Source organism: Miscanthus floridulus, chromosome 7 (assembly GCF_019320115.1).
Source record: "Miscanthus floridulus cultivar M001 chromosome 7, ASM1932011v1, whole genome shotgun sequence".
Taxonomy (NCBI): domain Eukaryota; kingdom Viridiplantae; phylum Streptophyta; class Magnoliopsida; order Poales; family Poaceae; genus Miscanthus; species Miscanthus floridulus.
The window spans coordinates 132,872,150-132,886,892 of record NC_089586.1 but is presented as its reverse complement, the minus strand read 5'-3'; the positions used below and the strand labels follow the sequence as shown (position 1 = coordinate 132,886,892).

The following is a 14,743-nucleotide window of genomic DNA, read 5'->3' as shown; positions in this document are numbered from 1 at the left end:
TCAAGTGTTTTTTGGGTGTTTTCCATGAGTGTTTCAGACGCTTATTTCAAGTGTTTCATCTACCTTCAAACGTATGTTGCAAGTGTTGTATCTGTATGTTTTAAAAGTAGATTGGATGCTACATCTCCCTCCTCGCTTTCTACAACCTCGCCTCAGTGTTTCGTCCTCCTCCCGGCGCCGGCTGGGCATCCACCGCCCCATCTCCCTCTTTATAGATGCTGGTGACATTCGGGGGCGGTGCGGGCCCGTGTGGACGTGCGAACGGCGCACAAACAACTACATGCGCGAACATCCGGACGCCTCATCTGTTCGGACGTCTGGGCTAGCAAGCCCAATTTATTATTCAACCTGTAAGGACGTAACACCACATCTATATATCCTCTGTGGATTATAAAACCGCGTTGTTGTGAAAGGACTTAGTTAAACCTTAAAAACTATACGTATCAAGTTTTAAACACGTAAATTTGTATTGCAAAATATTAATATAAGCACATAGATTTGAATTTTTTTAAGAATATAGAGATATTAGTGGTTGAGATGGGCATCGAAGACGGTGCAAAGCCAAATCTATACTTTGGGTGTGTTTAGTCCGTGAAATGAAAATTTTTGGATGTCACATCAGATGTTTCGGGGGATGTCGGAAGGTTTTTTTTGGATAGTAATAAAAAAACTAATTACATAGCTCGTCTAGAAACTGCGAGACGAATTTATTAAGCCTAATTAATTCGTCATTAGCGCATGTTGGTTATTGTAGCACTTATGGCTAATCATGACCTAATTAGGCTTAAAACATTCGTCTCGCGATTTCCAACCTAACTATGCAATTAGTTTTTTTCGTCTATATTTAATACTACATACATGTGCCGTGAGATTCAATGTGACACCTTAAGGTGAAAATTTTTGGTAAAGAACCTAATGTTATGTCCAGCGATAGGATTAAAGAGTGAAGTGACTCCTCTGTCTTTCTTTTTTACTTGCCAAAGTGCTCTCGCATCCCTCGTGATCCATACCTGACTCTGACTCACGACCGTGTATAATTTAGAGTTCGACTCTATAAAACAACCTTCGTTGCAATGCACGGAATATTTGTTAGTATATATGGCTATACTATCTTTTACGGGAGGCTGTACAACCTTAGAATTACATGGGCTTGCACTTGCGCAAAATCTTTGTTGCCCTCTCCAGATAAGTCTTGAATTAATATGTTCCCCTGTTATGTTACGATAAAATATTTCCCACCATCAAATTATAAATTGTTTCAAGTCTTCCCATCATACTGGAGCATATAATATAATAATTAATATGGAGAATCGAATTAGTTAAACTGCATTTTTTTTTCATGCTTAAATACATGTCCATGTCTATCGTGCAACAGCAGCGTCATGCATCAAATAAACATCCTCTTCTTTATTAATGGCCTCCGTTCAAGCAACTCGAGAAAGAAAATGTAGAGCTGAATGCACGCAGCACCGACGGACAGAGAATGAACGAAGCTAGTCGCCACTTCAACGCAAAACCACGGATGATGATACATTTAACTTAATCTAATTAGACAGGAGAAAGTTGGGCGTGGACACCCTCGGCTAGTCGACTGCAAGGAAACAATATTTTTGTTCATTCATTTTTTTTTTCTGTTCAAATTCTTCTTTAAAGCACCACATAATCATTCACTTTTCACTCTATACTACTAGGAAGTCGCGGTAATTTTGACAATAGTAGCATCAACTAATCCGCCGTACGTGCGAGTTAAAATATCAAGAGACATAATCATTATTTCGCCTAAATTTAGATCTTGATTTTAAAATTTTAACCTCGCCGGTTGTCTTTTTTTTTTAATGCAATGGCAGAAGCTCTGTCTTTCAATTATGATAGGGAAAGAGAGTTTATGTACAAGTAAAGAGTCAAGACCCATGATAGATGCTCATTTAAATCTCGCCATGTAACTCAAGACCCATGATAGAGTTTGAAGTAGGATTTGGAATAATGAGGTAAGGGCTTCTTCTCCGATCCATGTATGGAGGAGAGAGAGAGAGGAATCGGTGCATGTTGTTGCATCGGTTCATCAGCTCAGTTCAGCCATACACAAATCAATTTAAAATTGAATGTGGACCGTCCGTACGCAGACACCGTGTGGTCTGTGTTACCGCTGTGTGGGCCAACACATCGTTTTCAACATTCCCATGGTGAATCACAAGCTCCGTGGGCCATTTGTCAGCCGTAGGTCCCTACCTGATTTGTTTCCGTCAGATTGCTGCACCATGCAATTTTTGGGGAGCTCCTGCTGCCAAAGGAGGTAAATTGAAGCTCATACATCAGCCATGGGCCCTACAATACTGGAGAAGTATGAGCCGCCCTGCACTGATTCACCAATGCCGATGCTCTAACGGCGCTAACCTTAAGAGAGTATTATATTTGAGCCTTAATCATTATTTATTTCAAAGGATATGAAAAACCCTCCTCGTTTCTCAGGATTTTTGAATTTTCTTATCAACAAAAATTTTGTGTGTAGTTTTATGTTTTATTATAAAAAGTTGAGTTCTTACCGTTTTGTTATTAGTATAGATATGCCAACATTTTTGCTAAACTAAAATGTACTCCCTCCATCTCAAATTATAAATTGTTTTGATTGTTCTAGATACATAGTAAATGTTTTTTACTATGTATCTAGACATAGTGTGTGTATATATTTAAGTATATAGCAAAAATAATTTACCTAGAGAAGCCAAAATATTCCCTTAACAACACATAGGTGAGTAATTATTTAGAAAATAAAGTAGGTGGCTAAATCTTTCTATTTTCTAATTATTTTAGGCATTTTTTCTATGAGAAACGTAGAACCTCTACTGGGAACCTAACTAGTAAAAACGTGGAGGCTTTATTGTGGGCTTAATTAGTTAAACTGCATCTTTTTTTTCTCGAATACGCAAAAGATTTGCGTATCATTGTAATTAAGAAGAAGAAGAGTTTAACCATACACACGACGCGCTTCCAATGAGCGCCCTAGGAGGTCTTACAGTTTGACTGGACCTTCCTAGGTGACTGTTTCAAACTTGGATATTACATAAAAGTAACAACCGAACTACGAGCAGCGCAGTAACCTACGGAGCTTTGCGTCTCCGCTAATGGCCGCGCGACTCTGTTCCGTCATCCGAGAAGAGCCTTGTACCAATCGTAGCAGCGGTCGTCGGGAACAGCTCTTCCAGCGCTTGCACTTCGCTTGACGTCCAGTTCCTTGCGAAAAAGTCGTCGTAAGCTCTCTTGGACGCGGATGAGATCGGACCTGCCGGCGGTGCAAAGCCCATCCTCTGCATAAGGAGCACCTCGCCCCGCTTGGAGATCGGAATGTGCGCCAGCGGCTGAGCGGCAATCCGTCTGCTCCGCTTTGGCATGGGTTGCCCTATGGCTGGCACCTTCTGCCTGGGTGGGCTGGCGATTAGAGGCGGCATTCGCACGAGCTGCACCTCCTCAGTGAACCGTGCGAGACGTCGGGCAGCCTCACGTGGTGTGGGCGTCGCGTCGCTGGGGATGGTGCAACCCTCTGCGACGTCGGGTGCTCCCGCTCGTGGTGGCGTGAGCTGTGGCGGCCCCCGCACTGACGACATCAGAGACAAGTCTGTCGTCCACTGGGCAGCCGTCGTCGGGGAACAGGTGTCCGCCACTGGTGCCTCAACCTCCTGAGGGGCTGTCGTAGCAGGTAGACACTCAGGTGTTGCTGCCCTCATTGGCCGGCTCACGACGAGCGAGGCGGTAAGCTCCTCCAGCATCGGGTCGAAGGAGGTGACCAATGCGGGGGGGCCCGCACTCACGCACAGCGCCAGCGCCACCGGATCTGGCTCTGGAAAGCCTAGTGCAGTAGTAGAAGTGGATGCCCTGTCAGCGTGGTCGGCAGGCGCACCCGTGCCAATCACCTTGGGCTTAGTCTTGTGTTGCCGATGTTGTCGTCGTCCCCGGCCGGCACCCCCCACGCCCCTCGGTGCGGCACCCTTCGCCCCGCCGCGCGGCGCGTGCTGGGAGGACGCAGGGCCGACGCGAGCGGAGAACCGTGGTAGGTCGGCACCCACCGCCGCCGAGGTCGAAGCATTCCTACGCCTGCAGTCCTTGACGAGGTGTCCGAATCCACGACAGCGTAGGCAACGCCGTGGCAACCGACAGGTCGCTACTCGGTGCGAGTAGGAGAGACAGTTGAAGCATCTGCCGTGAAGATCTGCCGGGGTCTTCTTGACCTGCGAAAGTTGCCCCTGGCTGGGGCGAGGCTCCATCGAGGCAGCAGCAGCAGATCCAGTGACCTGCCCGGGGAGGATCTCACGCCACCCATCGTTGTTGGGGGCGGAGACCCGTCCACGACGGCCGAGGCGCTGGCGGGCAGGGACACGGCCATCCACCGGCCGCACAGGCAAGCCGTTCACTAGCTGCGGGCGTGGCCGGCTGCGCTTCCTCCGCCTACGGCTATGTTCCTGTTGGCCCCGTTGAGCACCAGCACAGCTGTGCAAAGGCCCCGCTCCGCGGCGCCCCAGAACTACGGCTGAACGAATCTGGCGGCGCACAGGAGACGCCGAGGCCAGCTTCGCCGGGCGACGAGCGGCCTCCAGGTATGTCGTGGGGTGGTCGTCATCGGTCTCCTCGTCGTCGTCGTCCGCCCACCGCCGGCTCTTCGAACGTCCACCGGAGGAGCATCCGGGGAAGAACGGTGCCGCGACCGGCGAGAGGGAGGAGGTTGAGGCATCCAGCGACGCCGTGACGGTACTCCAGGGCCCGGCCGCGGCGTTGGCCGCATGCATCCCCAGCGGCGGAGGGGACGAAGCGCCAGAGGTTGCTTCCTTGGCCGTCAGCGGCGCCATGGCGTCCCTGGGCGGCGCACGCGCAGGCTCCCGCGGCCGTGGTAGCGCGGCCGTGGAAGCGCCCGCGGCGGCGCCCTCATCCCCGGGCGGTGTTCGCGCGGACCTCGCGGGAGGAGGCGGCGGTGGAGCGGCCGAGGCAGCGGCGTTCGCGGCGGCTACTTCCGGCGTCGGTGTCCGCGGCGGCGCAGGCGGCCGCGGAGGGGGCGCTGAGCCCGTGGATCCGGCATGGGCGCGCTCGACGCCGGCGGTGGTTGCTGCAGTGGCGCCCGACATCAGCGTCGGCGTGCACGGAGCAGTGGCGGAGCCCGACCTCGACGGCACCGGTTGCGTGGAGGGCCGCGGAGATGCGGAAACGCCGGATCCATCGGGGACGGCCACGGGTCCGCCGCAGGCCGTGACGGCGGCAGCCTCCGACGCCAGCGTCCGCGCGGGCGGCCATGGATCCCACGTAGTCGCCAGAATGCTAGATCCGGCGACCTCAGTGGTGGGGAGGGTAGGGGAGGTGGGGGGGGGGGAGGAGGGGGAGGGGAGGGTGGGGGGCGCCGGCGCATGGGAGGCGGCCGGCGCCGCCGGCGGCGGCGTGCGGGAGGCCGTCAGGTCGGGGCTCTCGAAGGGGGAAGTTGTCTGTTGATGTAGTTTGGAAGCCCTAAACTGCATCTTTTCATGCTTAAATACCTGTCCTCTATCGTGCTACAGAGGCGTCATGCATCAAAGTACACGTACTTGACAAATAAACATCGTCTTCCTTGTTGCCTCACTTCAACTCGAGAGAAAAAGTATAGAGCTGAATGCACCACCGACAGACACAAAAGCTAGATGACACTCAGGCTAGTCGGCTACTAGGCAACATAATTTTTGCTCAAAATTTTGCAATTCGAATTCTTCTGCCAAACAGTTTTTTTTAAAGAAATGATTCTAAGTGTTTCTCTGAAATGAACTAAGAGACCGAGAGTTAAAAAAAAATAGCTTCTCCTAATTCTGTGAAGTGATTCTCCATCATGATTTTGAGAGTTTAGGCTAAAAAATCAAAGAGAATCACTTTCAGCCACAGAATCACTTCTCTTAAAGAATCAACTTCCACGTAGAATCAGAATTAGATGAAGCTCTACCAAACACACCCTTAACAGTGGTCCCCGGGCTAAGGCCCCTGCTTCATGCTGAAGCTAACAGCGGCGACATCTTTTACTTTATTTTTCTCCTGAAGTCTATCTCTATTATGGTCGGGGTTGGTCGGGGTTTCTCGGTTGAAAAACCTTACACAGATTTTTCGTTTGACACTGTCGACATCTATAGACATCACTTTGGAGAACCCCTTCTGCATAGTGCTGGTTGTTGCCGCTTTGTTTAGTGACCCTTGTTGCCGGCGCAAGATTAGAAGTTTGTTGTTGTGACTTTTGTGTTGTCATCATAGCTTGTGTTGCTAGTGTTGTTCTTGTTCTATATATAATTGTGTTTTATTTTCCATTTTTTCTACCTTTTTTCATCAGTACATGGATTTTTTACCTTAATAAAAAGATAAATTAAACTACAACAGAACTAAGGGGGAGCAGTCCAGAGGGATCACCATTGCTTTGCACCCAAGAATGCCCTTCAAATCAGATGAGATGATAAATTAGACATGTGGAAGAAGAACGCATGCCTCAAAAGGCACTATAATAATAAGCTTGTTCCCTCTTTTGTTATTATTGCTAATCTCCCCCAGCGACGACGACGGAATCATGAGCAGTGATGAAAAGCTAGCTAGCAGGGTAATCTAATTAGCTTTGCATCTTTTGCGTAGAGAAAGCAGGAAGGGCTGTGTGCTCATAGACCGTAATCCTCTCCTAATAGACCCCTTCGTCCCCGTCTACCTTTTTTAACAAAGTGAAATGATGCATTGGACTTTTGGCGATATCTATGAAAAGCACTGCTATGTATACTGCTCTGCCGGGCAAGTGGCAGGATCATGACAAGAACGCAATACATATTTTCCTACAGCTACTTTTATTATTATGCAGATGGTATTGACTTAAATATTACATACTCCATCGTTTAAATTATAAGTTACTTTATTTTTTAAGTATATAGTTTTTTTTTGCTATACGTAGAGATATGCACTATGTCTACATACACGACATAAGTACTTAAAAAGATAGAACAACATATAATTCGGAATAGAGATAAAAATTGGAACGGCTTAAGTAAATTACTTAGGCCTTCTTTGAAACGCGGGATTATCAAAACATGGGAATAGGAAAAACACAAGATTAGAGTTGCACGGAACTTGCAATCCTACAGGAATATATAACGCAGGAAAATTTCTAATGTCACATTTCTATAGAAAAAACAGGAAAAATATAGGAACCAGCACAGGGATACACACAAAGGAAAGTTTCACAAAAAAAAAAGACATAAAGGAAAGTTTTCATCAGATCCAGCCTCATGTTAGTTTATTTCTAAAATTTCTATGTTTTCTCTTTGTTCTAAAGAAGGTCTGTACTGCATTATATATCTGATGAAGAACCGCATGTGTAAAGCTACCAAATCAGATGTACCAAGTCAACAAATTATTAATTAACTGGATGACCAACGTAGGCAAGAGGGAAAGAAGAAGAGGAGGGCGGATAAAATAAAATATAATAAAATGAAATGGTACTAGCAACTAGCTATATATGGTATCCAGCAAGTCAATGGAGCAGAAGAAAATAAAGTGGCATTGAAAGTCTTAACAGGGAAGTGATAACAAGCTAACAGCGATGTTGCATCCGATCAAAGCAAGCAGCTAGGCAAGTGATAAAACGATGCTGATGCACGCCACACAGGTTTAATCTAACTAGATATTATTATATAAATATGAGAACTGAGAACATATCTGGTCTTCTCATCCTAAGGTCTCATTTGGCGTACTCCCTCCGTCCCTACGAGAATGTCGCTACGGGTTCGTATTAGTCAATTTTTCTTAAGTTTAACAAGATTTATAAAAAATATTAATAATATTTATATATCTAAATAAATTTATTATAAAAATATATTCAACGAATTGTCTAATGATACTAATTATGTATCATAAATATTAATATTTTATTACATATATTTGGTCAAAGTAAAGAGTATTTAGCTTCTCGAAAACGAGAATGACACTTTTTTTTTTATGAGAGAAGAGTAGCTTTTATGAGGTTCTGGCTCGTTCCTTCTAGAGACTATAGCATACTGTTCTGCACTGCAGCATACTGTAGTAGAGCATAAAAAAAGCAATTTTGGCTCTAGCAAAATACAGCTGAGAAAGTGAAAGGGCTAGATGAGAGGCTATTTTAGGGCTTCGAGCTCCACTATAGTACTGCTAGAGTTAGTCAGTTACGGGGCCAAAGCGTCAGACGTCACATGTGCCTCGGGCCTTTGCCCTGTTCGGTTGGCTGATAGATAAGCTATGGTTGAAAGTATTGTTGGCTGATTTGTTGTGAGAGAAAAATATTATTCGTTAGCTGAAAAAATACGGCTTATAAGTCAAGTGAATAGGGCGCTTATGGCCATCTATAGCTAGCGGATCCATCCATGTTTGAAATAAATCTCTGTATATATGCATGTAATGATAGTATCAGAAGAAGGTTACAGACTTACAGCATGCTACAGCAACTGGTACTCTAGTACATTTGTTCATCACTCTTTGTTGAGATGTACCTAATTAAGGAACTGTAGTTTTGAGCTGACATGATGGTGCATATACATATACACACACACAAGAGAGGATGATGTCTGGCCTGGCTTGGGACTAAAAAGCTTGGCCGGCCGGCATGCCATGCGCCCATGCCTAGTGATCATTACCAAGAACACAGGCCAATCAAAAGATTAATGTCTTGGGCCGACAGATTAGATTTAATTTGCAAAGGGCCGGGGCCCGGATCGAAGGAATGCTGCCTCGCCTTCTTGCCACGTCGAGCAAATTATTTAATTTTGTCTTATATATATTGGCTCAATTCAGCAATGATTGCCCTAAACATCGTCAGGAGGATTCATCAGAAGAGCTAACAAAAAGGAAAAGTCATGCACACACACACACACACACACACATATATATATATATATATATATATATATAATAATAATAATAATAATAATAATAATAAATAGTATAGAAGAACATAAAGCGGCGGGCTTTTTCTGAATATAAAAATATCAAAAAGAGGAAAAGAAAAAAAGGAAAAATGATACATATATACCCTTCCAATCTTAGTACATACAGTACGTAATTTGTACCATTCACATTCTGTTGGGTTTTACTAATTCCATCTTCTCTTCCCAATGAAATAAAAGAAATTCATGCAAACTAGGCAGCTCGGTTGGTTAAGTTCCGGTGGTGAAATCTGCCCACCAGGATTTGTCTTGACTTGCCTAGGTGTTCTCATTTTTCGGGTGGTGGAATCTATCCACAAGGGTTAAATCTTGACTTTGACCCGGGTATTCGTATTTTCTAGAATTTAACGGTGTTCAGTGCTAGACGATGTGTCCATTAGCAGTGAGACGTTTATGGTGATTCATCAATATTGAGATTTGTAGCTAGGTCCAGCTTAGTATCTCGGAGGTGCTTATAGGGATATAGTATACGTGCATGCGTTCATAGAAGTGAGTGAGTATGTGTATATGAGGGTTTGGGTAGGGTACTAAGTCAGCATGCTGCGACATATCTATGGCAGTGAACCAAACAACCAAAGAAATAAGTGTAACATAACTGATGCGTGAAGTCACAATGTTAGATATACGAGCCAAATATGCAAACCTGAATTGTAACCCTAGCTCTCCGGCAAGACCATCAACAACGACTAGCCCTTCTTACCTCTTCCAAATTGTCAAGCATCATGTAAGCTACTGTACAAGTACAAGACTGCCAATGTTTAACAAGATGGGCTTGCTGGTTGGTGCGACACAAGAGATGGGTGGGCTCAAATAGCCTACCTTGTTTCCATGAAGGCCCATCGACACAACTCAATGCCTAGTTTTTTTTTTCTTTTTTCTGTCCATCTGGTGGTGTTTCTCCCGGTTGCTGGAAGCCTGCAGCTGCAGATATATATATAGTCTATTTGGTCATAAGTACTTATTTAAAAACTGGTCAAATTTTAAAACTTTGACCATAAACATCTTTTAAAATGTCTAGTTTGGAAACATAAAGACGATGTGTGGAATTTATCTTGAAAAAATCACTTTCATAATCTAGTATGTGATTACATATATAAGTCAGTCATAGACTTAAGTAATTAAGCTGGACCTTGAAAACAGAGAACGTCACAAGTAAAGCATTTTTGGCCAAAGCTAGTATCTGAGTTATGCTGAACTATACAGAGACAAGCAACGGGTATGAATTTTAGGATGGTTTTGGAAGTGGGTTCATGCATGTATGAACGTCTGTGCCTGTATTATGATTCGTATGAATCTGGGGGGGGAAAACCGCGTGAAAATTGAGCAATGCCTACCGTAACACATTGGTGCTCGCTTTTCGTTTTCTTTTTGATGGTGCTTGCTTTTCGGTAGACCAGAAACGTGACATCACTATATGCCTCTAACTGATAAGAGCATGCCGTCTTACTACTTACTTTGCAGGATATGAGTGCCGCCAAAGCAAAACACATGCATAGTGGAGCAGAGCCATTGCCATTCCCTGCTCTACTCCGAAAGAGACCTCTCACCGACTCTTCTCTTCTTCAATAATACTACTATAAACTACCTAATCCCTACCATGCATGCATATTAATAAAGTGATCATTTACAAATAAAACGATTCTGCTTATTGTGCACAAAATTTCGAAAATGGTCGGTAGTGGTAGTTTAAGAGCTAGTCCCGATAGGAACCAATATAATGAGTCAGTCATCTTGGGCACTGTTCGCCTAAACGGCTGTTTAGCCCATTTAAACACTGTGTAAACGCTACACGGTGGTACGCCGTTTCCGTTTAATCACCCTTTTACCCCGTTTAATTGGCCGTTTAGCCCGTTTAATGGGACGTTTTGCCCGAATAATGGCTAAACGGTAGGCGACCGACTGTTTACCGTTTAACGTTTAGGAAAACACTGATCTTGGGCGCTTATAAGCATACTACAAGCTCCACAGCCTGTTCGGCTGGGGATGAAACGATCATATACGATCGTGGATTATTACTGCTGGCTGGTTTGGTGTGAGAGAAAAATATTGTTCTGACTAAAAATTTACGATCGTTTACGACCAAGCGAACATGCCGCCAAGTTCTGAATGTATTTAAGCCTAAAGGTGTATTATTGTTGCATCATACGACAACACCAAGCGAATTGCGCGTAGCTAAGCTAGTTAGGTTTATTAGGGTAGAACTTGTTCATCTAGATTCAAATGTCACTATGGAGTATACCCAAAATATTTTAAATCTAAAATTGCATTGTGCGCCTACCACTTAAGTAGAGGCTGGAAGATTGTTCCATGACCGTGTATCAACTCGATGATGTACTGATCTTGGAATGAAATAAAATCTTCCTTCTCCAATTAAAAGAAGATTTAAGTCCTCAAGTTCACACGGATGTGTACTCATCGCATTATGCATTTGGGTGACGATGGACTAAATTTTGTTATCCAACCTTATCCGCTATTATAAAAAAAAAAGGATATATAGCCATTCATCGCCAAAAACAAAGCAAGCGCCATTTGACAACTTTGACTTTTTATGTTTACACAAGTCACATTCGTGCGCGCCAACACTAATACTAACTGTGGCCGCCTTCATTCTAGGGCAAGCTTTGCACACATATATGCCATATATGTGCTAAGCAACTTTAAAAAAAACTGTGGCCGCCGGTCTGATGACAAAAAAAAGAATCATGATCTCAAGGTAGAATCAATTAAGCTACTGGAACATACAACATATTTGGTATCTTTACTCGCATGCTTCATTTCCCGTGCAAGCAAGTTTGGGAGAACCAATTTGGTTCGCCAATGCTAGCAAGAAACCACGCTAAATGGGACGAGATCTAAGTGGCCCATATACATATATGACATCATTGGGACACATGAATCGTACCAGTTTGACAGAGCGCGTCTCCTAGAGCTGAATCTAGAAGAGGCCGCTGATTTTGTGAAGTGATTCTCTGAAGTGAACTAGAAGGCTGGAGCTGAAAAAGTAACAGAATCACTTTATGCACAGAGTTTATCCTAGAGAATTATAGGGAATCAATTTCAGTCATAGAATCACTTCTCACATAAAATCTGAAGAAAAAGAGCTAACCCGAAATTGGTACTCCGGTCGGCGGCCGGGTACAATATCATAAACATGGAGTCTTCTTCTTAGTTTTTATTTGTCATACACTTGAATTTGAGTTGATGCAGAGACTACATATATGTCGAAATGCTTATATAGAAGGAAGTAGGCGATAAATTTACATATGCATGCATACCCCAAGCGATAAAACTAAACAAAACTCACAAGTGTGCATTGCAGACGTACTGATGGCTAGCTGAAGGCGCAATCAAGAAACACCGGCCTTCGCATCACACTAGCTAGCTCGCACGAACATGTATATAGATAGATAATTATTACAGTAGTAGATGAGACAGTGAACATCTCTGCCACATAACAAGACATGGATATATATAGCTTAACAATCCATATGTATGATTGTTGCTTGATTGGAGCCTCTCTTGCATGTATGTACGTATGCTTAGTCGCGGCTCTTGAAGGGGATGGCCCTGATGATGACCACGTGGTAGATGGCGGCGAGAGCAGCGCCGATGAAGGGGCCAACCCAGAAGATCCACTGCAATTAATTGCATGGAGAATTTGAGATGGAATGCAAACGCAATGGATCGAAGAAGAAGAATATATGAAATCATGAAGAAGAATCGATTAGTCAATCAATAACAACTCACGTGGTCGTTCCATGCGTGGGACCTGTTGTAGACGATGGCGGCGCCGAGGCTGCGTGCGGGGTTGATGCCGGTGCCGGTGATGGGGATGGTTGCCAGGTGGACGAGGAAAACGGCGAAGCCGATGGGGAGCGGCGCGAGGATGGGGACATGTGAGTCACGCGCGCTACGCTTGGCGTCGGTGGCGGAGAAGACGGTGTAGACGAGCACGAACGTGCCGACGATCTCGGCGCCCAGCCCGTCGCCCTTGGTGTAGCCGGGGTTGACGGCGTTGGCGCCGCCGCCGGCGCCCATGTACAGCGTCTGCTGGAACCCCTTGACGACGCCGGCGCCGCAGATGGCGCCCAGGCACTGCATGACCATGTAGAAGAGCGCGCGCGTGAGCGACAGCTTCCGCGCCAGGAAGAGGCCGAAGGTGACTGCCGGGTTGATGTGGCCGCCGGAGATGCCCGCCGTGCAGTAGACCAGCGCGAAGATCATGCCGCCGAAGGACCAGGCGATGCCCTGGATGCCCACGGTGGCGCACTTGCTGGGCGACTTGCTCACCCCCATCACCGTCAGGATGCTGATGTAGAGGAAGAGGAAGGTGGCCACGAACTCGGCGATCCCGGCGCGGTAGAAGGACCAGGACGTCAGCTCCTCCGCCTCGAACAGCGGCGCCGGCGGGGGTTCCTTGTAGTCCTTCTCCTCCGTGCCCTGCGCCGCCGTGCCGATGGGCTGACGCTCCGAGTAGCGGTTGGCACCCAGGCGGACATCCTCCTCCTTGCCCTCCATCTGCTTGGGTGTGTGAGCTAGCTAAGCTGATAGCAGAGCTGAGGTGAGTGAGATGGCCGTACTAGCTGCTGCTCTGCTGGCTGTGTGAAGCGAGGGGATGGCTTTCCAGAGCTTTTTATAGCGGCAACCTGCTAATGTAACGAAATCAAAGGCCCTGTCTTAATTATTAGTGGTGTTTGTTTTTGCTGCCAAGCCACTAATTTCTCAATTATTAGTGGCGACTGGTGGATGGTGATGATAGGGTTTTGGTTGGTTTTCTTAATTAGTGGCTGACAGGGTTCATTGAGCAGACCTACTATATATGCATGGCTGAGATAGTTAGATTTGTTCAGTCTTGGTCTATGTCCTCATCAGCGCAAGAGGTGGAGATGGCATTGCAGGCGAGGAGGTTATTATTGAGCAGTTTTGATTTTTATTACACAGTATAAACGTTGATAAGATTGGATAGGAAATTAGCTGGTGTTAGGAAATATGAAATTAACAAATATATACTAGTTTTAGACGGTGATAATATAGGATTAGTAGGGCCTTAGGTTTAACCAAACCGAATCATATATGTATTTGTTTAAATGGACTCTGGCTATGTAGCTTAATTAGCTCTGGAAAGTTGTGGCCTTCACTCCAGTTGGTAGACACGGACAGATAAGTGGTCAGTTAGGGTGCTTTATCCTTTGTGAGCTCATCTAGCTGTCCCTAGTTGTGTCACTATTCTACTATTTTGTATGCTAATAATCCCTTGATCAATGACAGCCACAAACCAGCCACCACGCGCTAAGTATGGACTAACAAACATCGCAAACAAATAAACAAATCTGATCGCATACATATATATTAGTTTCCAGCCATATATACATACACACATGTTCTCAGCACACATCGAAAGTTCATTTTCTTTTTACTATTAACTATGTCCGTGACCGTGCTCTGCGACGCAATTTACATCCTGCACGTCATCTGTTCTAATACGTGCGATATTCTTCTAACTCACACGAGCATGGGTTCTGAGTCCTGAGCCATGGAAGAAACAATAGACCACTCTAATACACAATAATTCATCAGATACTACTACTACTACTCCTAGAAAAATTAATTAGGACGGCTCCTAAAAGCGACACAGGTATGGATTGATATAGATTAGAACGTCTTTTAACCGCTTTTATTTATACTGAAAACACACACTGTATTTGGCTAATTATAATGGCAAACCGGACTAGGTAGTGGGTGAAATTAAACGTTACCCACTAGGGTGTAACAGCAGTCAAAAAGAGGTGGATCGT

At 45.3% G+C, this 14,743-nt stretch overlaps 2 protein-coding genes across 2 annotated transcripts; one reads left to right on the top strand and one right to left on the bottom strand.

Moving 5' to 3' along the window:
- Nucleotides 1-4,836: 4,836 nt before the first annotated feature.
- Nucleotides 4,837-5,469, top strand: LOC136466321 (uncharacterized). Its single transcript, XM_066464699.1, has one exon. The coding sequence runs from the start codon at nt 4,837-4,839 to the stop codon at nt 5,467-5,469; it is 633 nt and encodes a 210-aa protein (XP_066320796.1).
- Nucleotides 5,470-12,167: 6,698 nt separating this feature from the next.
- LOC136468039 (aquaporin PIP1-5) lies at nt 12,168-13,547 on the bottom strand. The gene is made up of 2 exons (XM_066466896.1): nt 12,696-13,547; nt 12,168-12,583 (listed from the first exon to the last, which is right to left on the bottom strand). Exons 1-2 carry the CDS (start codon nt 13,464-13,466, stop codon nt 12,488-12,490), a joined length of 867 nt encoding a protein of 288 aa, XP_066322993.1. The 5' UTR covers nt 13,467-13,547; the 3' UTR covers nt 12,168-12,487.
- Between the last annotated feature and the right edge of the window lie 1,196 nt (nt 13,548-14,743).

Coding starts and splice junctions, on each gene's coding strand:
- LOC136466321 (XM_066464699.1), top strand. CDS start 4,837: ATGGCGTCCCTGGGCGGCGCACGCGCAGGCTCCCGCGGCCGTGGTAGC.
- LOC136468039 (XM_066466896.1), bottom strand. CDS start 13,466: ATGGAGGGCAAGGAGGAGGATGTCCGCCTGGGTGCCAACCGCTACTCG. Junction 12,584..12,695: donor CCCACGCATGGAACGACCAC/GTGAGTTGTTAT, acceptor AATTAATTGCAG/TGGATCTTCTGGGTTGGCCC.